The 25,821-nt window shown below is 39.7% G+C and overlaps 2 protein-coding genes across 4 annotated transcripts; one reads left to right on the top strand and one right to left on the bottom strand.

The window, feature by feature from the left end:
- The first annotated feature begins 2,135 nt into the window (after nt 1-2,135).
- LOC149819848 (LIM domain protein) lies at nt 2,136-8,598 on the top strand. 2 transcript variants are annotated; one of them, XR_016426777.1, is made up of 4 exons: nt 2,136-4,510; nt 4,607-4,795; nt 7,069-8,357; nt 8,470-8,598. XR_016426777.1 is itself a non-coding variant. In XM_089983650.1 (3 exons), the coding sequence occupies exons 1-3, from the start codon at nt 2,181-2,183 to the stop codon at nt 7,625-7,627; spliced, it is 3,078 nt and encodes a 1,025-aa protein (XP_089839776.1). In that variant the 5' UTR covers nt 2,136-2,180; the 3' UTR covers nt 7,628-8,516. The 2 variants fall into 2 exon arrangements, 1 of the variants encoding a protein (XP_089839776.1); XM_089983650.1 differs by having other exon boundaries at nt 7,069-8,516.
- A 63-nt stretch (nt 8,599-8,661) lies between these two features.
- LOC149819849 (BTB/POZ domain-containing protein POB1-like) lies at nt 8,662-19,880 on the bottom strand. Of its 2 annotated transcripts, XM_089983651.1 has the most exons (7): nt 19,789-19,880; nt 16,982-17,663; nt 12,480-12,599; nt 11,177-11,298; nt 11,021-11,084; nt 9,782-10,061; nt 8,662-9,678 (listed from the first exon to the last, which is right to left on the bottom strand). In XM_089983651.1, the coding sequence occupies exons 2-7, from the start codon at nt 17,247-17,249 to the stop codon at nt 8,865-8,867; spliced, it is 1,668 nt and encodes a 555-aa protein (XP_089839777.1). In that variant the 5' UTR covers nt 17,250-17,663; nt 19,789-19,880; the 3' UTR covers nt 8,662-8,864. The 2 variants fall into 2 exon arrangements, with proteins under 2 accessions (XP_089839777.1, XP_089839778.1); XM_089983652.1 differs by lacking the exon at nt 16,982-17,663 and having other exon boundaries at nt 19,789-19,871.
- Between the last annotated feature and the right edge of the window lie 5,941 nt (nt 19,881-25,821).

The following is a 25,821-nucleotide window of genomic DNA, read 5'->3' on the forward strand; positions in this document are numbered from 1 at the left end:
AACATCCAAAACTGCATCTGACCATACAACTAAGGGTGTCAATGGGTCAGGTATGACCCAGCCCCGGCTATACCGAAACTCTTTGGGTCAGGGTTGGGTAACAAAAGAAATGGGTCTGATTAACTATTCGGGTCAGACCCGTGAGATCCAGAAAGCATACAGACCCCGGTTTGGTTTATCAATATTTTTCACAACCAAGTTTGAGCCTGATTATCCAATATCCAATAAATCAGATTTGGTATTGGCTAAATCCGACCCGAATTTAAACCATCCAGTTGGAAACAACGTTTTGCATTAAAAAAAACTGATGAAAAAAACAACATAAATAATGAGTTAAAAGAGTAAATAATATACATGGGTCTAACTTGGCTTTGCTTTTATAAAACAAAGCAAAAAAAACTAACACCTATGATCTTTGAAAATCAAATCAGGGGTTAGAAACTATGGTATGAATCGAACACTCAAATATGATTTGTACTGATGATCCTACAAATTTAGGTTCATATTAGGTTTTAAGAGGCTTCTTTTATTTTTTCTTGTAGGTGCAGTTTTCATGTTCTAAGGGTGTGTTTCAGTAACCTTAGAAATACATCCTTAGCCCCAAGGGGGTTCGCTTAGTAGGGTGGGGCCTTGGCCGCTGGCAAGGTTTGATTCTCATGGGTGTCACCCTGTCTGTGCAAGCTAACATCCAACATAAGCACTGGGGCCAGGGGTCTTAGACTCAGAGTTTTTTTTTTTTTATAAGAAAGCTTGGGTTAGGCAGACCCTTACTAGATATCTATTAACCCCATGTGGCAGAAGGATTAGAACCTGGGCCTTCAGCTTGGCACAGAACCCCAACTACCACATGGGATACCAGTACCACCTCGGTGGTGGTATTGCAGGTATTACTATTATGTATAATATATAATATATTTTAAGTGTAATATATAAAAAGTATATACTCTGTATATAAATAATATGAAATGTTTTACATCAGCCAATTTGTATTTGGCTCATCTCATTCAGGGACGAGCTTAACTTGGCTAAACATGAACACGGGCTCAATCCACTGGTAAACAAGCCAAGCTTGAACATGCAATGTTCCGTTCCTTGGGTTCATTTCCTATATATCAAGCCTGAGCTCATTGCTTGAGATATTGAGTGGGTTTGCAATAAAACGAGGCATAAAATTGAACTTATGCTAAGAAGTTTTGGGAGTTATGAAGGAAGCTTCGAGCTAATATTGGTCATGGGTTTTGAGAACAAGATTTAAACTCTATGAGATCTGCTCTCTCGTTGTTCCTCAATAATTAGAATGGTTATTGAGGCAAGGTACATTCCTTACTTTATGCCTAAGCAAGTTGACCCATAGGAGGCAAGGGAAGCGGATCAGGTCATGCTGAACATGAGCATTTTTGCTCATGCCGACATCGTGGTCGTCTGTTTGCATTTTCGATGAATGCCACATGGTTTTGTTGACTTTTGAGCTTTTTAAAATACAAATCGGATGGCCACGATGTTGGCATGAGAAAAAACGCTCATGTTGAGCATGACCTGATCTGCTTCCGAAGGCAAGGGGTTACGCCACAAGTTTATACCATCGGGATAAACGCCACTACTATAATAGGCATAACCACGCGGCTAGGTCTTTGTTTTGGGGGTGGTTTCTTATTCTTCATGGAAAAAAAATCATAATAATGAGTGGTGAGAAACTGACTCTCTTGCCTTTGCAAATGAGAGTGATTTTCTCATTTATGTAAGAATCAGAATCATAAAAGGCCTCTTGTGATTCTTTGAAAAGAGCCGAGTTCTTTTTGTGGCATTTGAAAAAAATGATTTTTCCACGGTTTTGAAAGCTTTATTGGAAAAAAAATGCTTTAAATGGAGTTTTAATGTAGGGTAATCCAATTCAGTAATTTCCTACATCAGATCCTGGTCAGACCCGGAAACGAATCCACTAAACTCCTTCCTAACTAACAATGATCAAGCGTAAAGCCGAAACTACCCTTAAATTTAAGAAAATTGCCACTGCAACCGTGTGTCATATGGCCATAAACTCAGGCATAAATAAGTAATTTAAGCGATCCAATTGAAGCGCGGGAAATCTCTCTCCTCCCGATCCCACGTTATTTTTGAATCCCCATTTTAGAGAGAGAGAGAGAGCAAAGATAGAACACAATTCTCTTCTCTCTCTGTAGATGGATCCTCTCTATCTAGACCTCCCCCAGACGCAGAGGGTCGTCTTCCTCATCGACCTCCAACCGCTCTCCCATCCCCAAGATCGCGATCTGTACGTCTCTGCGATCCTCAAATCAGCGGGACGCTTCCTCTCCCACCCTCCTCTTTCTGACTCCCTCTTCGCCTTCAGACTCTTCGTCTCCTCCCTCAACCCTCTCCTCCCCACCACCCAAGTCGAACGCCTCCTCGGCGGCTCCCTTTCGCCCACCATATCCTTCGAACGTCCTTCAGGTGTCGCGCGATCCCTGGAATCGGCGCTCGGATCCATCGCTTCCGGGACATCTTCTCCGAGCAGTGCAGCGTTCGTTGCTGGATCGCTTCAGCAGATCCTCCTTGATTATGCCTGGGAGACCATGGTCTCTGATCCACAGGGTACCGCTGATTCTGCCGACCCCTGTTTTTGTTTCGCCCCAAATTTGATAATTTTGTTCACCTCGGCCCCTCGAACTAGAAAATCGGTTTGCCGATTCTTGGGTGTTGAACTTGACTATGAAAACGAGAGTGATGATTGGATTTTTAACAAATTTGTTGAAGTTTTCGGCAATGTTCGTGAGAAATTTAGGGCCGTGGGTGCGAATATCTGTTGGGTGGACGTAGGTTTGAGCGGTGAAGGCGAGGACGGAGGAGTAAGAGACGAAAAAATGCCAGGAATTGTCGAGAAGGGGATTAAGGGTTTAGGTTGGGGTTTTATTTCCTGTGATGCTATTGTTTTGGGGTCCCTGTTTGTTCCATTTGGTTTGATTTGGCCCATCATTGCTTGCCCAATTGGGTCCCATGATCACCATTCCAGGACTGCAGAATTGAACCTAGAGATTGCGGATGCTAATGGTAAGCCATTGAATTGCAAGCTATGTGATCTTGAAATTGTTGATTTGAAGTTTCTTACTGGTCATGGTGGTCTTTCTCGGATTGAACTTTCTCCCGGAGAAGAGCTTGAGTGCCATGGCCTGCAGGATTTCTGGAAAAGAGTTGGGAAGGTGGGTGTCAAGATTCATGTCGACGAAGTTCGGGAGAGAGATCAGCTTGCTGCAATGAGGAGAAGGGTGGGGAAGTTTGTTTTGCTTCGTGGGATTTTTGGGAAGAACGAGGATTCTTGCAAGAGAAAGAGATCAAAGGTTAACTCTAGTTCAATGGAGTCCATAGCAAATGAGGTTCTCGAGAGGCTAAGATGGAAGGAGGGAGATTTTTTGGCAGGGAAGCCTGAATGGCAACTGCTGCTAACTTTTCTTCATAGGCACACTAGTGCGTTTATAGTCTCCATTTCTGATGAGAATGGATGTTCTCTCACTGGCATTCTGGAGCCCTTTACTATTCACATGGCAATTCTTCGGGTTCTGAACGATGAGACGGGGTTGGCTGGTAGTTCACAAGAACGGATTAGTGGAATTTCATTCGCTTCACGCAAAACAGGTGGGGTCGATGCACCAATCAGTTCAGACATTTGTCCAATTTACCAATCTGGTTTCTCACTTTCCGCTAAAGGAAGCCGGGGGTGCAAGGAGAGAGGAAAATGGAAAGATGGGTGTTCCAATGTTGTTACTGATCTTACATGGGATGTGCTTTATAGATCTGCTCTTCACAATTTCTCTGGAGCAGAAGATGGTATGGTTTCTGCCATGGATTTGCAATCACTCTACTTTCATAACAGGTGCAACATGTCAAAAAGATTGATATTTTTGAAGTGCTGGATGAAGCAGATGAACAAAACAAAAAGTTGCCATACAGTTGAATTGGGCAAAGAAGAACTGAAGATGAACATGGAAGATAAAATGGAAGATGCCCTTTTAAGTTCACAACAATCTTTCCCGTCGGTCACTAACTTTGTTCAAGAAAGCCAACAACGTTCTTCTCCTTGCCAATCGGTTGGAGAGAATTCAATCGATGTGTTCGTGAATCATGATCCTCCTGCTTCCTGTCTTGAAGATTCAGAAGCATTCTTTTCTAGTATTTGCCAGAAAATTGACCATTGCCTACGTAACATTGAGGTGGATTTGGCATCTTTGGCTGAGCGCTTAGTTGACTTGTCAATCAAACAGGTCCAAGCTAAATATGATGGCTTTGGCACTTTTGAGAAAAGAACCTCATCAAACTGCAACTCTCAGGGTTCAGAGAATGCTTTCAGTGCAGTGGTTGTTATTGACGTGGCAAAGCTGTTATTAAGAAAGCCAAAAGAATTAGCAGCAAAATACAAAGGCTTACATATTGTTTCATCTGTGACTGAACCATCCAATTCCTGCTTAATCCCTGATCCTGCCTCTATAGCAAGTGCCCCAGAAATTAAAGTTAGAGAGTATCCTTTCAGATCTATATCTTTTTCGTTCGAGTTGCAGCAATCCACTTGTAATTCAGCATTTTGTGTATCATGTGTTTTCTTAATGTGCACAAGGCATGAATTGCAGGTATTATTTCGCATGGAGATACTCAGGGCAACAGTTAAAGGTGGCATGAATGAAATTGTAGACAAATGGGTAAAAGAGATATGCTTAATGCTTCATAACATTGAGTTTGACCTGCAAGGAGGAATATTTGGTGGTGTCACACTCCTCGAGTTTACTGACAGGGCCATAAAATCCAGGTAGATATCTACGTCTCAATTTTCCAGCAACTCTTAATAGGTATTCCACAGGTTGGTAATCTCGGAAAAATCTATTATGGCACTGATAATGTAGATAGTGTATCCAAACGACTAACAGCACCAAGTGCAGGTTGCATATTAAGTCAAACTGCAGTCATGAGATTCTTCTATCTTGTTCATCCTCAGGCTTTCTATTCATGATTCCATATATTTGTATTTTATAGTATATGACTATTATTGTGTTGTTGCATTTAGGGGTGCTCTTCTTGTGAAATATAGTTCACATATAATTTCTATAGAATGCAATATCATTTTGAATTATTAATAATTAGAAATACTAGTTTCTCACCATTTCTATTTTTTGGATATATGTAAGTCATATGTTGAACCAATCACCTGAAGTTGTCTCAAGCTGGTTCTTCTAGTGTGCTGCTCTTCCCACTTATAAAACCTGAATAACATAGTGAACGTTATATTCTCCTCATCTAAGAAATTGGACAACTCTTTACTTAAACGCAATGCATTTTTGAAGATTATTCTCAGAGTATTTGTCATGCATGAAAATCATGAATTTTTACTAAATTTGAATGTGAAAAATCATGACTTAAATACAAGTTACTGTTTGGACGTTTTTTTTTTTCAAATTAGTACAATTGAGTAGAAAAAAAGTACTCCGAGCTAGGAGTTTAAAGTTGAGAATTATTGACCCTCCTATTCTCTACACCACTATTTCTCTCTCCTCTTTAAATCAAATGCAATATAATTATCCAAGAGTCAAATACTTCTATGAATATTTTGAGGGTGTTGAGACTGGTACTTAGGAATAATTTCTCACTTTCTCTGGTGCAATTAAGTGCCCGATTTATTAAGAAATGGTAGAGAAAATTTGTCAAGGACTATGTCACAGTTAAGTGTTATTGGAAATGGAATCTTTTTATGAGAGGATGCATGGTCAAAATGAGACTTGAAGAATACAGAGTTATATCTGAAAAACAACGTATCTTGTACATAGTCACATATATCAGCGATGTTTTCAAAATATCATGATATTATCTCTATATTTTCAGCAAACAAAATTATAGGTAAAATATCACAATATTTTGAAAATATTGCCAATTTGATAATATTGTGATATTATCATGAGAATATTGTAATAATACCGCGATATTATCAATTATTGTTACTGTTTTTATTTATTTTCTACATCTTAAATGTGTTTGTCTTCTTTATTTTGCATTTTATATATTTTTTATTTTTAAGCCCAAGATTTATCACCAAACCTATAATATTGCAAGAAATAGCCTTGCTAAAACCGGGCCGGATATTTGTGACTATGATCTTGTATGCACATCTATTTAGGTCAAAGGCTTACGGTATTGCATAATCTATAAGTGGCACATGCACTTCAAGATAAACAAGCAAAAACATGTTGAGTACGTGAAAGACTAATTGAAATAAAGAGAAAACAATTTCACACACACATGTATGTGTATGATATTATCTAATGGAATCTTCATTTTCGCCATTGTGCTCCCACGCTGCTGTTTTAGCCTCCTTCACACACACACATGCATGCATGTGGGCCCTATCAGACTTCCTAGAAGAGTCCTGTCTACCTCCTGCTTGCCATACATTGTCTAGCCTAGAAGTAAAGTTGACAATGGTTAGGTTTGTATTGGGTACCCGATTTGACCTGAAGTTAAACTTCTGAAATTATATGGATCTAGGTCTGGGATTTAGTTTTGTAGCCCAACAAAACCTGAACCTGAGCTCGACAATTTGTTATTTGGGTGGGATCGGGTACACAACATTGACAGCCCTACCTAGAAGTGACCTGCCATGTTGATTTTGAGATTTGCTACTGCCTGTAGTCTTGGAAACTGCTATATTTCTGAAGCATAGAATTCACTCGCATCTAATCAATCACCATATATCAATTCATGCATATATGTATGTGTGTACAAATATATGCATGTAAGCTTCTTGAGGGCTTGGCTGGGCTCGCTTGGGTTGCCTGGACAATTGACTAGGTTGCCTTTGAGAACGATTTTGGTTACATTGACTCTTCATGAGAAATTTAATCTCTTTAGTATCGAATAGTATACGTTATCAATGAAAGCAATGGGTTCTCTATCTCCTAAGGTCCACTTCAATTTACTCTTTTTTAACAGCAGCTACAAAATTGGTTGTCAATTTTTGTTTCTTTGTGGTTGTACACATTATTTCTACATTGCTTAGAGCCTATACTTTCTTAGCATGCATTTCACTTGCAGATATGCAAACTCCCTGGGAGATGTCATACACAAGATCTACAAAGAAATGGAGTTTTTATCATTTGATAAGGCTGCCAGTGGTTTGGATGACAGTGACTCAAATCGGGCCAATGAGATTGGTAACCCTCGAACTCAAATTTCTCGAGTGAGGCATGCTGGTGAAAACATGGAAGCAATGTACGAGAACCACTGGAATTCTCCTTCTCGACGCCATTTGGAAGAAGAAAGAACCATTGCAGAAAAACGTAGGAATGAAGCATATGAACGCCAATTAAAGAAAGCCCTGAAGAGCAGAGAACAAGCTCAGAAGTGTTCATTTTTCAACAAGCGGTTGCCAGACTTGCAGAGAGTGTGGGCACCCAAGCATCTGGGGAAGGTGACTGCAAGGGTAAGCACAAAGCACGATAGGAAGAAGCACACAAAGAGAGCCACTGACATAGTGTATGAGACCCCTGCTATGGCAACTAAGAGAAGTAGAGGGATGGATGAGAGCAAATGTGGTGAAGGTGGAGCAAGTTCAAGTTGTAGACCTGTTTCAAAAGTGTTATTTCCCAGCTAGGAAAGCACAGAAATTTCCAATGACGCTGGTTCTGCGGGCACAAATGCTCCACCAGGCCCAGAATGCATGAAGTCAACTGCAAGGAGAGAATGCTTTGCAGAGACCAAAACAAAATCAGGATTGAAAGGAGCACACAACCACTTATGGGACGGCATCTGCTCTGTGCTATTCAAGCAAGAAATCCTTGTTGCTAGCCAGACACTAGGATCTGCTGCGGGGGCAAATATTGGGCTTACATCTGTAAGCAGCTCATTTACGGCTAGTACTGCATGCTTGTGCAGCATTTCGATTGAATGGCCAGAGCTTGTTGATCTTGAGCATACACTAAAATATTAGTGAAAACAGGATAGCATGTCAGATCGTTGCTACCAGAAGAGGTAGATGGATGTTAGGAGAGAGCATTGAGAACCAGAAGAGGTAGATTGCTGATAGGAGAGAGCGTTCAGGGCCGATGAAACCAGTGCTTCATGAATAGATCAGTTTATCAGTGGTTACATCTTTCACATTGTGGGCACTTAATGATTTTCTGTAAGGGATGTCTATCGTGCTTCACCTTAATAGTCACTGTGAACATGACGCTGTACCTTATAATTTAACGGTGCTTGCCTCTAAGCTATATTCAATGTGGTGATTCCAATCCGTGCTCTGAGAAAGGAAGAGATTTTGCTATTCGCCTTGTTCTTTTAACATGGCCGTACAGATTCACCTAATTTTTTTGGAAAGAATCTTGGTAAAAATTTTCCCTGTTCAACTTGATTTTCTTCCATTCCCCTTGTTCGTATCTAGAAACACAGAAAAAAATAGGATCTTTTAAATATAATCCAGTTGTTTCTTTCTTGTAGCACACGTCCATTTGTTTTTAAAGACGAATCTTGGAAGACCACCATATCGGCTCCATGTCTCATGACGCGACAGACATTACAACCACCGCATTCCAGCATATCAAGACACGATCCACAGTAATCATATGGTTGCACAGAATGGAGTATCCAAAAAAAAAAAATCTATGGTACAGAAGGAACATAAAGAGAAGATGAAAAAAATGCTAGGCACTCGAAAGATCAGCAATTTACCGTCCAGTTCCATTAGAACTGGAACCGACATTTGAAGCAAGTTTTCTTCTTCAACGAAAACAAATCAAGTGTGTCAAGCTCGCAGTTAGTAAAAGCGCACCAGCAATTCTGTACACGAAACAAGAAAAGATAGTGAAGCAGAAACACCAACCGCAACCAGGGTGTTACTGCTGTTGTCTGACGGTGAGCTCTGCCCTGAGGTGCAGGGTTCCGTTGATAAAGTAGGGGCTGTCATCTGCCATGAACGACCTCCACGGGATACCGAACAGGTTGCGGTAGCCTACCGCCTTGCCCCCAGTGAACGTATAGTTCCCCCTGTACTTGCTTCCAAAATCACAAGTCTGCTTTGATCTAGCAGCAAACTCGTAGTCGACTGCAACACTAACGGAGCCCTTCTCTTGCATGCCAAGAAACAGGCCAAAGCAGTGGAAGGAGCTCTGTTGGTCCATGTTGCAGTGCGCAGAAAGGAAAAATCCATGGCCACCTAGATGGAATGCCTGGGAGTAGACCCGGCCTGTAGGGAAGAGAAGTTCACACTCTTCATGCTTGAGGTCGAGGTAGACCACGCACTGCTGGTGTGGGACGTCGAACTCGACGACCTTTACGGGGCGGTACTTGTAAGCTCGCTCAGTGAAGCGCTTGTTCGAGCACTCCTCAGAGGCCAAAAGCCGCTGACGGTGGGGCGTCTCCGCCTTGAAGAAGAGGGCATCAAGGACGACCTTGGAGGCCAGCTCCTGGTCCAGGTCGTTGCAGGTCAGGACTTTCTTCAGCTTCCGGCTGGTCATGTTGGGAAAACGTATGAGGCGCCCAAGGCGCAAGCCCAGAATCTCTCGTCGCTCCTCGATATTCGGGTACTGCAGCCGAACCCACTTCAGGATGAAGTCAAAGACTGCATCCTCCGATGCAACTTGGAGATCATCACTTGACAGGATTGCCTCTATGCCAGCCAAGGGCAAATTCATGATCTCTTCCTGGTACCTGTGTATAAAGTTCCCCAAAGATGGACTTCTATGATCGTTCCATTAATCTCTCTCTCTCTCTCAAAGGATGCCCAATGAAGTTTGTTATGCAAGTGACTTACTTGGACAAGTCCTTGTAGCGCTTGGCAAGGAATTGCTTGGCAGCATCCGTCAAAGGTTGGACTGCATCTGCCATTAACACACTTGAAGGAAGTTCTAGATATAGAAGAGCAGATTCCGGAGTCATGGGAAGGTTCCGCAGCAATGTACTGCAATGGCGCATGCATGAAGCAACCTCAAACTTGTCTGCAGCCATCAGTATATCTAGCAGTGCGGGAGGTGAGTTGGTTGTTATTTTCTCACTGTACATATAGTTCACAAGTTCCATAACAGCATCTTCCTCTGCTCCGATTTATTTTCAAGGAAAAAACAAAAGATCAGCAACCACTAGATCAAGGAAACACCATGTGCCCGAGGGTGCATCTTTCCAGAAGACGCAAAATTCAACCCGGCCAAGGAAGCCATACAATAACCATTGAGAGGGATCAAACGAGGCAGCAGGACCAGATAGAATTGCAGCACCTTAAATGAGGATCCTGGGTTTTAATAATGGGCATCCCCGAAGTTGACTATCCAAAAAACAAAGGGGGAGAAAGAAACATGATGTCCAAAAGCCTTTAGTGGTATTAAATAAAGACATACACAGCAATATCTCCTTCATAGAGAACCTGCAATGTGGAGGCCCAAATCATATGAAGCCTGACATCCCAGTGAGATTTCAGAGCAGGTGCAAACATCGAGCCATCACAATATTCAAGATACCACCGGTGGTTAGTTTACAGCCCCACTGTCACTGAAATCACAAAGGAATCAGCCTTACAACACAAGAAATGCACTAGAAAGCGAGGCTTCACATGATGGGCAGTCCCACGCAATTTCCCCAAATCATGTGCTTTTGAGAGACGGATGGTATGTGAAGAACGTGCTGGAAATCCTGGTTGCGAGATTGAGGTGCACAAGAAAATTGAACCAGAGTTCTATTTGATAATCCCCAAGGATATGGGACTTGGAGTCGTTAGCTATTTAAGTATGAACCAAGAAACTCAACATGAGTCGAGTAAAATACTTCCAAGAAATGGCTTTCTAATCCAATAAGCCTTGTAGATGAATTTGGGAATGGAGAATTAAAACATCCTGACATCAGCTTCAATGATGAAACAATGGACAAAATAACAGCAGAATTCTTGCAACTCACCTAACACAAACCAAAATTGGCTCAAGGAAATCCTAATAATGATGAATGTTTATAGCACCAAAATCATACATATATTATTTAAATGTATGATATGATATGCAGTTACCTGATGCATTGATTCGTAGTGTTACATCTCGCTGTTCAGACTCTTTCATACCATTTGAAAAAAGCTTAACAAAAAAAAAACCAAGATGATTCGTTACTTTAACTAAAAGGAGGAAAAAGAGAAACGGGAATAAGGTAAATGCACAAGCACACTCACTTTGTAAAAAAATGGACTCTTCTGGGCCAAAATTGCAGAGCTAATGTGTATTTCTTTTACTCTCGACACAGTTGAACAATCCATGCTCCATGTCGAGTCGTTGCTGAGCAAAACTTCCGCACCTTCAAAAAAATAACACTAGCTATCAATGCAATATTTTCAACAGTAACACGAATGCAGCTTTCAATTAATTGCAAATGAGAACATATTCATCTTTGGAAATGACCATGAGCTGACAATTCAGCACTTAGGCCTTCCAATTGCGCACCCTAATAGTAACGATTCTCAACCCCTTGTAACAAATGACAAAGAGTAAGACAGCACCAAGTATAGAAGGAACAACATAAATTTATTACATCAAGTTAAGAGCTAACATTAAAAGTTTTAAACTGTGAAGTTTCTCAAGTAGTGCAGTGTAAGCTAGGAATCCGCTCCGATGAAACTTACACAGGCTCAAATTAATATATTACATGGTGTAACTGGCCCATGCTTTTGAAATGCCAACACCACTTACAAAGGTGGCAAGGTGACTCAAAAGGGAAATTAAGCCAACTGCAACTACCAACGTAAACCCAGATTGGGATGGGCCAAAGGGTTTACATGTAGTGGTTATTAATGTGTCAAGATATCCATCGATTTGTCCAATAAGATGATACAACCAAGGTTGCTAGCAAAGGAAACAGAAATAGAGAAAGATAATAGAAAATGGAAGCAGGAAACAGGTTTTCTTAGTTCCATATGAAGCAGAAGGCAAGAAACATGGAAAACAAACAGGAAGTGGAATGGGGAAACAAATTGGGAAGAATTTGGAATCGAAAATGGTTTTTATCTTAAAATTTTAAATGTTAAAAAACTTAAAACAATAATATCTAATTGATATACCTTCAAAGAAATAGGTTTACATCAATAGTATAAATATTGGAAAAAATGCATTACGATTGTAAGATTGTAATCATACACAAATTATTTGTTCACAAGCATCATAATGGCACATAAGTAAGAACCAACAAATATTGTGCCATTGAATATGTAAAGACATTAATTTAATATGATTTTCACTGCTCTTTCAATGTCTTGAAAATGATGCAAATGACAGTCTGAAAATAGTTTCCCTGGAAAAATGCTTCCCATGTGCAACTAGCATTTCAAGTAACCGTAGGTACAATTCTGGCAGATGAAGCCACAAACTTACAAGTTGTATACTCACAGAGAAGAAAAAGAAATAAAAATGAATTAAAAATAATCATGCTTGAACGCATAAATAGTTTGTCCATCTTAATAGTGGAACCAGAAATGTTTATACCTGCTGATGGGGACTCTTCAATCATTGCTACAGCTTCCTCATCTTGATTTTCAAATCCCACTGCATCCTCAATATCTGGTTGGTCGATTGAAGCTGATTCTTCACGGCATATGGTTAATTCTGTCATTCAACCAATATAGGAACTCACAACATAATCTAACACAACGCACCAACTACATGAAAGCAAAACACTAAACTCCAAAACAAAAACCACAAAGAAATACCAACTGTCAATTCAATCCATGCCATACAGAATCCTGCTACCAAAGCAGCTAAATCAACTGGATCAGTTACACGGGTTAATATATGATTGGAATAATTGGAACCAAATGTCTCAACTTGAACTGATCAATCTGGATTCAGTCTGGCATATGCTTGGGCATAGCAGTCACTCTGGCATACTTGAAGAACCCATTGCCAATGCCATACATATTAGAAAGGAGTGTTACTGGGTGACCAAGCTGTAACAACACCACTTGAACTGACCAAACAGCAACTAAGCCAGGCAGCCCCAGTATGGCTAAACATTTCCAATAGCACTCCAGAAATGGTGGTAGGAAGACCAAACAGTAGGATCAGAAAAGAGGACAGGAAGAAAAACACACACATATATACATGCATACACACAAAACACAACACAACAAAAACATGTACAATTGGACCTCAATCATAATGAACCTTCATGCTTTTGGTGCCTGTTTTTTTTTTTCATTGTCATTCATTCTTTTACAAGTAAAAGAACCTGCTGCTCATTTCTTCTCTTGTCTAAGCCACACGGTTAGATATCAAGTGTTATATTACTAATAATATCTATTCATGATATTAACCAGTTAACATGCTTATATTTTACTTGAAATGTTAGGTAGCCAGTGACAGCATGTATCATGTATTTTTTGTATCCCAAAATTAGACATCATCCCCACATTCCCAGGAGAACTCAAGACTTTGATTTTACTCAATTCCACCTATACTTAAAATAAAATGCCTTAGAAAGAATCATCCCATTTAAGATGCAAAACAGAAAGGCATGAATTTATCCAATTCCATCTATCTCTTAAATAAAAAAATGCCACAGAAATAATCGAATTCCATTTACAATGCAAAGCAGAAATGCTTGTGATTCCAACAGACAGCTGCCACCAAGCTGACACTGGTTCTCTTTTTAAGAAGTGCTTAATTAACTAATGATTAATGAAGCAAAGCACACAAGATAATTTACTTGATAATCTGCTTAGCCATAATATCTTCCTTACAAGGAAATCATTAAGGGGCCTTCTATATCCCAAATCATACACAGAAATAACACAAGCAGTTTCAATTTCAACCATTGGAAAACATAAACATTATACTTGAAGTTTATGACAAGAGAATGGGCACTTCAAAAGGAGAAGAAGAAATATTAGAAGATTCCCTCTGTCTATACACCAACAGAAAATAATAGGATGACTATCAAAGGATGGGATACACTCCAACAGCTTGATATTCCCATTCAGCATGATATATTCATTTCTGAAATCTTCCTTGCGCATTCTGGCTGCATCAATCTTATTTTCAGAAAGTGACCTATTCGCTATTATCACCAGCACACCCATTATTTAAAGAGAAAAGTCTGACAATTCAAGTTACTGGTCGAAAGGTTGTCCATACAAATCAACCTATACACCGGTACCTCCAAACCATCATCAATTTCACTCAATAAAACTCTTGTCCACATAAGCCCCTAAGTCACAGGGATTCGGCCAGCAAGGTGCCGCACCCACGTCGACGTGATGCGACTCGGGTGCGGGTGTGGCACCCGGTGCTGTCAAACCGACACTGGGCGTGGTCAACGCACCCAGGGTCGTCGTCTAATTTTGGACTTAAAAAAAAAGAAAAGAAAAACCGATAAAATAGGGCTGGGAGGGGAATTAGGGCAAAAAAACTTCCACCCCGCCTGACCCCGATGCCTCCTCTTCTCCTCTGAGCCATCTCTGGCGCGGCGACCCAAGGTATGTCTCCTTCAATCTCTCTCCCCTCATCTCTCTTGCTCTTCTCGGCTAAACCCCCACACCGTCTCTCTCTCTGCTGCCGGGAAAAGGCAGAGGCAGGAGGCAGCTCCGCCTCCCGTTCGGTCAACACACAAAGGGAGGTATCGGATTGCCAGGAAAATCGAAGAGGAGGGTGGCAGTGGACGAGCTTCTGGGTTGCTAGAAAAGGCAAAGCAGACGGTGGAGTCTGCTCCTTCAGGCAGTGGTTGTGGCTGGTTGGAGCCGCTGTCATAGAAAATTAAAGGAGAAGGGTGACAGACAGGGTGTCTGGGGTTGCCGAAAAAGCAGAGCAACAAAGAAGGGATGTCGGTGGTGTCCCTCTCATCCGGCTCACCTCCAAATCTAGAGGCAAGGGATGGTGCCAGGTGAGGCTGGGCTGCCGGTGGTGGCACCGATTGTGGCTGGCGGTGCTGCCACCGGTGGTCCGCCCACTGAGAGGGAGTGAAGCCGGGTGGTGGGGGTGTCGGATGGTCACGGGGTGGCCTCCGTGAACCACGAGAGAGAAGGAGAGAGATATGGTAAGGGGGTGACTTCATGAACGAGAGAAAAACAAAGGGGAGGGGGGTATTTATAACGTTTTTTTAGGAGAATAAAAGGGAAAAAAGAGAGAAATCATGGGGGGGGGGGGGTAAATTTCCTTTTTTGTTGAATTTTAAGGCGGGGGCGAGAAATTCAAGTTCTGAATTTCATGAAATTGAGAGAGAAAAGAGTTGGGAATTGGGTTTTGGATTTAGTGAGACCCATTTGGGCCTCATTAAATCCAATCCAATCCAATATATATATATATATATACCCTCCCGCACCCCTGCACCCAAGTTTTTTAAAGTACCACATCGCCACACCCGCACCCACACCTATGTGACATAGATAAGCCCAAAGAAGGCTTCTATAGGCTTAGAAAATATTAAAATTTTAAGCTCCAAATAAATAACCAATGTGCCATATAGAATTGCGTTAAGATTGTCACCACAATGCTTTTCCATCAAAATCAAGCTGTAAGATTATCACTGGCCCTAAATTTTTATGACTTAAATAAATCAAGACCAGTTCAAGGCATCATTATTATCTTGTACAAAACCCAAAACTTGTGTTCAGAAAATATGCAAGAAAAATTTTCAGATAAAAAGGAAAAGCAAGAACAAGATTGAATATGCAACACTTGTAGTCATCTCTGAAAAAAAAAGCTCCATGGAGAATCTTTCTATATGTTTCATTTTTTATTATCTTACACTCGAAATATCCTACTACTCATCATTCACATTCAATCTGGGTGCCCCTTCAGTCAGCAACCTAAAGATGGAAAAGTACACACCAAATAATCTACTTGCCATAAAAATAGCAAAAAATGGAAACAGAACAATGGTGGTGTCACAAACTGTTCTACGCAAAATTGACAGAGTCCCTTAGTCAACACTGAGCCTCTGCATTCTCCAATAACTCTAGTGTAACACAATTATACCATCTATACTCCCATACTGAATGCCCTACATGTGATTCCCATGACAATTGACAACTAACCTTTCCCCATAAGCTACGTTCACGTCCATGTAAGATAAGTAAAAACTGAAAAGTTGAAGGGAGAAAGAGGGGAAAGGGGAGTGAGGAAGGGAATGAGAAAGACAGCAAAGCACCTCATCCCTGCTACAACTAAAATACCGCTCCTGGCACATTATTCCAGGCTACTTTCAAACTATATAAGCATGAGGTCAAACGAACGATACTTAGCTTTAAAAAGAATTGAATGGGTTGCAAAACCCATGAAAAAGGTATTGGAAATGGGGGACAAAACTAGAAGAAAGATTAATATCATTGTTGAGCAAATTCATGCCCAAATGTAGAACAAAATACATGCTTCTATGACTTCGCATTGCCAAATATTCCTTTTCACAATACGATCAATTTCACAAATGAAATCCTGCCTAATTTTTTTATCGTTATTCGTATTAACCTTTGTGAAAATAGGCAAGACGAGGGAATAAAGGGTCGAAACAAGGTTATAACACATTTACCACAAGAAAGCAAAAGAAATGACATTTTCTACCAATCATTGTTACTTATCCGTTCAAACAATCCAATTTTTCTATCAATTATGAAAAAAGGAACCAAAACAAACAGATAAAAAACAGGGGAGAAGCAAAATAAGATAATTACGATCAATCAAAAGAAGAGAAAAGGCACGTACAACAAATAAAAGGGAAAAATGGTCGACAGAACACCTTAGTACTGCACAAAATTTTCACATAAAAACTTCAGATTTCGTAACGTAATTCTGTTATTCAATCGAACAACCGAAATTCTAAGAACTTTTTTTTCTCAATTTAACATCACAACAAGAAATCCTCATGAACGAAAAGGGAACCAAAACCCCGGCCATAGTTCAGGCAAAATCGCACAAATTGAGCATGGACAACGGAAAAAAAAGGATCGAAAACCAGAAACCGGGAACTCTGGACCGGGGGAAACGGAGTCTCCTACCTATCTCGCGCTTGATCTCCTCCCTCCGCCGCTTTCGGTTCCTGGCCCACTCGGTGATGCTGAGGCAGCCCTCCCTGTCCGCCTTGCTCTCCGGCGTCCCGCCACCGACGATCTCGAGCCTGAGCACGCGATCGGAGAAATTCGGATCGTTGAACGCGAAGGCGAAGTTCGAGGCCGCCGCTGCGGCGGCGACTGGCCCGGAGGCCGCCGTCTCGGAGTCCATCAGGGCCCGGGGATCGAAGAGATCGACGCCCGCTTTCTCCTTCATATCCTTCTCTCCCCTCTCAGACGAGAAGAAACCCTAGGGCATCGAGAAGAGCCCTCCTCCCCCCCTCTTTTTCTCTCTCTGTGCAAAACCCTAACCCTAACCCTAATTTTCCCGAGAGGAGCTCGAGGATCAGACGACTCGCGGGAAAACGCTATAATAAACGGAGGAAGCGCAGGAAAGGAAGCGACGGAAAACGCTCGGGTGGGAAAAGGAAAAGCTTCTCTCCCTTTAAATACCGGGATCTTTCCCTTACGGACCGAAATGCCCCTGAATCCTCCAGCGTCGGACGATCTTGGGGTTTTCTTCACCACGTGGGAGGATCTAAAACGTTCGTCTATAAGCCCGACTGTTGAAAGAGGAATGCAAAGCCGTCGGGTCGGCAGTTGGTCAAATAGGTCAAGAGCTGTCAAAAACCTGTCAGGAGTTTCAAAGAAAAGGATAGATCAATCACATTGGAAAGTTCAACACTTGTGATTGAGGTCGATCTTGTAACTGACTTTGATAAGATTCAAGACAAAAACAATTACATGTGATAATTAAAATTACTTTTTTTTATGGGTCTATGTTGATTGAATGTAATATAGTTTTTATAAGTTTTTTTTTTAGGGGTAAAGGATACAAAGTATACAGGATAAACATTTTACTTTAATCAAAAAGAACATTTACCCATACTCATTCAGAGTTTAGTGATCCGAGGTGATTAGTCTAGGTTTTTTCCTCCTCTTAACATGTTATAAAAAAGAGAGTGAATGGATAATTTTTTAGCAGCTGATTATGATTTACTATCAGATGATTTTGAGAAAATTCAAGAATCACATGGCATTTCCAGCCTAACAAGATCAAGTTTATACAACATTCAAAAGTTAATTTTTTATTTTCAAGTAAAAAACATAGTGACAAATCTAGCAAGATTTTGAAAATATCACAAGAAATTACTTGAAAGTTAAAAACAAAGATTTCTCATGAGTTTTTCATCAAAAACATCAATATCGCATTTTAAACGTGATATTTATGTTTTCTTATCAGCTATTTATCATGAATTTTTTTAATATTATTTATTTATATTTTATAAAAATAATTTTTGTATTTTTAATTTATTTTTTATTGACAAGATTTTGCCAAAAAAATTACAAGTTAAAAAAAACAATTTTCACAAGTTTTTTGTTGCTGATATTTTTACTATTTTTAAACTTTTGCCACTATGGCAGAGAGATGACTGGATTTCAACCATTGATCCTTCAACTATGATCAGGGTTTAATTCTTATGAGTCCAGCATTAATGAGGTCTAGGGATAAGTCCCTGCTCAGCTACTCAGCTGAAGGATGACTCCCCTGAGAGTAAGGGGTGCGCCATGGGTTTACACCATTGAGAAGGCAACCTTAAGTATGGCAGGCTGAGCCAGCGCCACTGGGTGTCTTATCTCAAGAGTGGTTTCTCCATCTTTCATGAGAAAAGGTACCTTTTGCATAACAAAACAAAAAGGCATAAAAGCACTCGTTCTAATGACTGCAATATCAAAAATTGTGCTTTTCTGATGAGGCTGCTAAAGGAGGAAATTGCTTTGATCTTAAGCTTGATTAGAATGCTAGCATGATTAGAAAGGGGTGGTATTGGTTTAATCATGCAATACTCATGAATTTGTTGTGGCTGCTAAAGTGTTTGCTTGGTTCATAAGCATGCTAATCATGATTAGGAAAGATCCACATTGACTGAATTAGTCAATGGCTTGATCTTCCTCTTTTATTCACCTTTGGTGAACTTTGGACCACAATGTTGGAGCATGATTGGCCAGATTTGAGTTGAGCTTATTGGTTAGGGATCTAAACGGGTCGGATTTGGCTATTACAAAGTCTGACCTAATCGGTTTCAGAGTTGGATATGATTAGACAAAACCAAAATCTAAATCTGACTAGCTTAAAATCCTATATTTACGCATAATCGGATTTGTATCTTAGATTCGGATTTAACATGAATGCAAAACCCAATACCAAATCTAGACCCAATTATTAATCAAATCTGAAATCGACTACCGAATCTGACTTATCGGATTCAGATTCGGGTCGGATGTTGGATTACATCTAACCCGATGTGTTAACCAGCCCATCTAGCCTACTTATGCCAAGTGTCAACCTTGTCAAGTCCAGGAGTTGAGTAGGTTATATACCAATTGGTCCACTTACGTTTGAACTTACCTACATGTAGATCACTCTTTCTTTACTCCCACCCTCCCTCACGTTTATCAAAAATCTTAACCCCAAAGTAATCAAGAAAATGCAATATTATTAATTAAAGATAAGAAGTTTTTTTTTTTTATATTTACATGGCATCCAGAAAAAAAGAGACCTAGCCATGCTGGCTTTGCCTGCCGTACTTACGGTCACTTTCCTGACAACGTAAAACTCCGTGGGCTTGCCACGAGTCATCTCGCTTCGTCTTGAGATAAAAAAGCATTTAATATTCATGACTTGCATGATAAATTCTAAATCCTATCCTAAAACTTATAAGGGATTACCTTATGAGAGAGAGAGAGAGAGTTACCTTTTTTTCTTGCCAATGAGAGAGAAACAAAGAGAGAGGCGATGCAGGAACAATGAGAGAATGCAGAAGATGACATGGGAGAGATGGGAATTGTGGAGAGAGATGGAGGTGCTTATGTAGTGAGAGGGCAGCTAGCTTGGAAGGGAAAAAAGAGCCAAAGAAAGAAGCTTACTCTTTGATACGGAAATGCTTGCAAACTGCAAGAAGATTACGTCTGTATTAAGCTGACCAAACATATTCAAAATGGCTTATATGCATACTTTTCTTATAAGATATTTTATTAAGGATCACGTCTGTATTAAGCTGACCAAACATATTCAAAATGGCTTAAATGCATACTTTTCTTATGTGACCATCGATGTTCAAAATGGCTTAAATGCATACTTTTCTTATGTGACCATACATATTCAAAATGGCTTAAATGCATACTTTTCTTATGTGACCATACATGTTCAAAATGGCTTAAATGCTTACTTTTCTTACGAGACATTTTTGTTTTAAAATCCACCAGGGCAGTGGGGTAGCTAGGATTCATGTGAGGGGGGAAGGGGGGGGGGTGCAAACAGGGGTGTAGCAAAAAAAAAAATTTGTGTGATAGTCGGGGGTTCGGGGGCAGCGCCCCGATTTTTTTTTTGAGATAAAATAAAAAATGGCTATAATTATTAATAAAAATCTATTTCATATGGACGAATCAAACTATTTGCTGCAGTCAGGGCTGGGCTAGGACCCCCCCTAGCTAATCCTTTGCACCAGGGGTTTATCTCACAAGGGGGTGGACTCATTAAGGGGTGTTTGTGTGTCACGAAAACAGGGGAGTTTTCGTGGAAACACATGAAGCATGAAGCACGAAGCATTTCTGTGGGCCCCACTGTGGTTAAGCAAACACTACCCTCTCTTTCTGTGGAAAGCTTTCCTGGGCTTTTGGGAAAGAAGATTCCGCAGAAACCCTTGAGCTGAGTCTTTTCCTGCGGCACACAAATGCTTACTTATTTTTAATATTTTTGTAAGGAAAAGTCCTGGTTCAGGTGGTGGAATAAATAATATGATAACTGCAATATGAAGGAGAATAATGAATAGAAGAGTTGTGTCTTGCTTATCAGAATAGGTTTCTGAATAGAATTAGTTTTCCAAAAAAGAAAAAAAACACTCAGAATCAAATTGTTTTGAATCGGCTTATTTAAAACTGATATATTAAAAAAAAAAAAACAGAGGCAAAACTTGATTCAGGCCAATTCAGTTTGATGCGGCCCAATAAATCTCATTGGGGTTGAATCGATCCACTTAGGGGGATTGAATCACCCTTTCATAGAATAGTTTTTTGGGCAATTCAATTCTAATCGGCCGATTTGATTTAACATCACTTGCCACCCCACCATCTATTCCATTCCATTCAAACCAACCCAAATGTTCCCTGTGGTCCATGTGAGAGATGGCCCGCCGGTACACGTAAAGCTGCATCGGTAGCCAATGGCATGGAGGGAAGATAAGGTGCAATGTGATTGCACACTTTCGTTGTGCTGCTGCACCTGATCACCCTCAGCCTGTCAGCTGAGGGGCCCAACAGGCGATGGTGGGTCATACTAAAAGTGTGCAAATCACATTGCACTTATCCTTCTCTGTTGGCATGGACTACTACTAAGTCAATCGGGAAATGACTGTACTGGACGATGAATTTGATGCATTTTTCAAAATGCCTTATAATATACCAAATTGATCAAAAATGGACAATTTTGCAAATTTCCAAATTCTTTTGGATGCTTTTATCCCTGGTAGGTTCGAATTTTCTATTTTCTCAAGGCACTTCGCTAAAAGTTGATGGACTTGTGAAACTCGTCAACAAAATCATATATGAGGTTGCAATATTTCAAAAATTATTACAAAATTTCAATAAAATCCTTGTAAAAAGTATTGCAAAAATATTAAAAACTTAGGAAAGTCCTATATTTCAAAATTATTAAAAACTTACGAAAGTCTTATATTGCAAAATACCCAAAGAGTACCACACTGGTATTGCAAAATTCTTAAGGAGTATCACACTGGTATTGTGAATCTTTTGCGAATAAGAAATTTCGTAAGAGTTTTTTTGTTTTTGGTTGCAAAATTCTTGAAAAGTTTGTAGAATTTCTAAAATATTTGTGGAATTTATGAAGTTTCACATGCGATGATGCAAACAAATTTTATTGTGCAAAATTACTACTGCATTAAATGTGACATTTCGTTTTCGGCAAAACATACATCGACGACACTCCATCGGTGGTACTTCATCTTTTTGCTGATTTTTGACCTAGAAAATAAAATAATTAAAGAAAACATGAAAAAGAGTTGAGATTCTAAACGAAAATATCTTTCGAACGATATTTTATTTACTAAAAAATAATGAATAAACACTGTCCGAGAATGCCTATATACTATTTTTCAGCCACCTGTGCCAAGAATTCGAGAAAACAAAAAAAATAACAGAAGAAGATCAAGATAACTTTCCAACTCCACCAAGATCACATTGATCTTATGGACGGTTGGAAAGAAACACCTTCTAGAATACCAACTGATTAATTGTATCATTTTGCAAACCAGTTTTCTATTTCGATCAAACCAGTTTTCTATTTCGATTTTAGATCTCAAAATTGATAACTTTAGATAGGTTTTCTGTTCTAACTCAAAACATGAAAGTTCAAGATGCGTGTCTCAATTTTTCAACAGCTATAAAAGTATGAGTTTCAGTATCTGAGACAGAGGCTATTCTGCAAATTTTTTTAGGAAATTTGTATGAGGATTGTGTAATTCGTGAGGTTCGAACATGAGAAGGGTAAAAAGGTTCTAAAAATAAAAAACCCTGTAGAATTGTTCATTTGACAAATTTGATAAATTGTAGGATATTTTTTAAAATATGTTATTTTTGTCATATAGTACGATCATTTTTCGTAATTTAAATACCATGTCTGTGCATTTGCAATCAGTGAATGCATTATCTATCATCCTTTTTTTTTTTATCTATAACCCAAAGAAATTAAACCCAGCATGAATATGAGGTTGCACTGGCTCAACCTGCCATACCTACGGTTGGCCGTGCCTGCAGCATCAAGCTCTGAGGCTAAGACTCCCATGGCGAACCTTGGCTATCCGTCTACAAGCCAAGACCTCACCCCATTATACCAACCCCCTTGGGCTTACATCATCCGTCCAATACTTTGATTTGATCAAAACTAATGGTAAGATCTAATTCTTAATTATCACATATTTCTGTACTCTTGGCTTCGGAGTAGGTTGCAGGCAGATTGGCTGCAGTTCGATATCCAATCCTAATCTGACATGTTATTTTGGATTTTGTTCCCATAAGATCTGGTTTTCTATTGAGGTCAAATTAATTTGGATTTTCTTACTCAGATTATGATCAGTATTTTAGGTCAGATATAATTGTGATTTCTTGTTTTAGCCTTTTTTTTTACTGGATCCAATACCACCACTCAATTGAGGATCAGGATTCAACCACACCTCATCAGATATGATTAGGATCTGTTGTTTAAAATTTCATATTTAGATTTGGACCTGGCATGAGCCGAACTGTATTCGATTCATCAGTACCCTTATTTGGCAGGTGCCTTATTTAGTCACTGCACCAAATATTTGGTGATAACATTAGTTCCAAGAACCAACCCCACTTATATATCCTATGACTTGTTAGTGCATCGTGGTGCATAAAAAATAATTAAACCCTTATAATATTGGTTCCGTGCGCGAGTCGAGCCCGGATCAGGTTCCATCACATGGCATACTTTGAGTGTGCTTCTGCACCTGACTGCCTTCCATTTGCTTTTAAGCCCACAATTGACAGATTGTCAGCCAAAGATGGAGGGCAGCCAGGTGCAGAGACACACTCAAAGTGTGCCATGTGATGACACTTGATCTTGGCTCGCACAAGTTGCGCCTACCAGATGAGCAGAAGCAGCTTTTCGCAAAAAAGTGACATGTCCATTTTGGCCATGTGGCCGAAACGTGTACAAATTGCCACATCCATACATTTGGAGGTTTTTGTGTGCCACACAAACATCCTTAATCCGTCCCTCACCTGTTCCATTAAAACACGGGTTGCTGCTTTCAGTGAGGAAATGGAAAAGTTTTCAATCCAAACGCAAGTCACTTGTTTGATTTGGCTGCAAGTGGCAGGCAAACCATAAATATTCCTTCAAGTAAAATACCAATAAGATGACCAACTTATCCCCCATTTACAAAAGATATGCCTCTGAGTATGTGTGTGCACGTGTGTTTGGTTCCTTTGTGTGTGTGTGTGTGTGTGTGTGTTAGGGGTGGGAGTAATTTGTTCAAATGATTGATTCATTTGAAATTGTTGTGTAAGAACTAGGGCACATTTGGAAGCAACATTTTAAAAAAAAAAAAATTGCCTGTGAGAAGTTTTGATTCGCCAACTTTTTTAAGTGAATTTTTTGGTTTGTTTGCGTAAATAAGAAAAATAAAGTAAAAAATGTGAAAAAATAAGAGAGAGAGAGAGAGAGAGAGAGAGTCAATCAAGCATACTAGAGAGAAAGAAAGGTGGTTGATGAGAAAGAGAGAGATATGGTGGTGGGTGGGAAGATGGAGGAAGCTCTTCTTGTAGAAACCCATAAAATGAGATGTGATGTAGGTAAATGGTTGCTTTGATTCCAAAAGAATTTTGATAAGAAAAGTTTTTTCACCTGCTTAGGTGAAAATCTTTTTCTATAAAAAATTACATTTAAAAAAAACATTTTTTTTAATTTATCTGTTGGAAAAGTTGTCATTTTTTCTTTCTTACTTGCATTTTTTCTACAATTTTCTTGGTTCTAAATGTGTAGAAGAAGCATTTGAAATATTCAAGGTACAAAAAGCAATGCACACAATTTCTTCTTCTTCTTTTAATAACGCACCCAGAACTGAGTCACTTAATGGGTATACCACTACTTATGAGCTGAGAAATGTCACATTGATGTGTCTATAGTGCAAAACTCTACGGGTACTCTCCCTGCTCATCGAGGATAGTCTTTCAGTTGTCTTTGGCCTGGCCTAAAAGAAACAGACATCCCAAGTATTGCACTCATTTGGCTTTGGCCTCCCCCAAAAACACATGCACCCCAGGTATTGAACTCTCAACCTTCTTCAACTTGAAAGCCTTAAGCCAACCCACCTAGCCTGGTGTGTGAAGCTCATGTAGGCAACATCTGTATTATGTTTACTGGTGAATGCCCACAATGCTAAGCAATCTTTATTTGATTTATCAAATATTCTACAGCAATACCACCTCCAAGATAAAGTATACCTATTTTATATTGCAGGAAATTAAAAGGAAAGAAAATACTCAAATGGTCGTGGGGCTTCACCTGGGGTTTTCCTTGCTTCGGAGAGGGTCCCTCATCATAAAAATAAAAATAAAAATAAAACTCAAATAGTTTCAAATGGACCCTTATGTCAAGATTCCTTTCCCTTACTATTAGCTATGCAATAATGCAAGTGCCTTGCTTACATGTACATTGCTTTGTATGAACGATAGGCTTTGAAAATGACAATACCATAAATTTGGTCCACAAACAAGTGATGCATGAGGACCATATATGATTTATGGACAACTTATGGTTCATTGCTTTGTGTGAGCCCCATAGGCTTTGAAAATGGCAATAGCATAAATCTAGTCCACAAACAAGTGATGCAAATTAAATGGTTCAATTGATAGGTACAAAGAACTGGAGCCCCTCATCTAACCATCATTCTTTTTTCAGTACGTTCTCATTTTGGCCTCGGAAAGAAAATTTTGATACCCACACGAAAAGGACGTAAGATAAGGCTTTACTAGGGTAGTAACTCGGTAGGGGTAAAAATTGGTGGAACCATATGGGTGGATATCGGGTCAGGGGTTGGGTATTTAATAGACCAATTTTGATTTGGGTCGGGTTTGAGTTTGGATATTACTGAAAAAGTAGACCCATATGCATTAACGGGTTTGGGTATGATCAGTTCAGGTCTCAACGGATTCAAATTTCTGCTCAAGTTTTGATATGATTGGTA

Source organism: Nuphar pumila, chromosome 12, assembly GCF_984573655.1.
Source record: "Nuphar pumila chromosome 12, dmNupPumi1.hap1.1, whole genome shotgun sequence".
NCBI classification, from domain to species: Eukaryota; Viridiplantae; Streptophyta; class Magnoliopsida; order Nymphaeales; family Nymphaeaceae; genus Nuphar; species Nuphar pumila.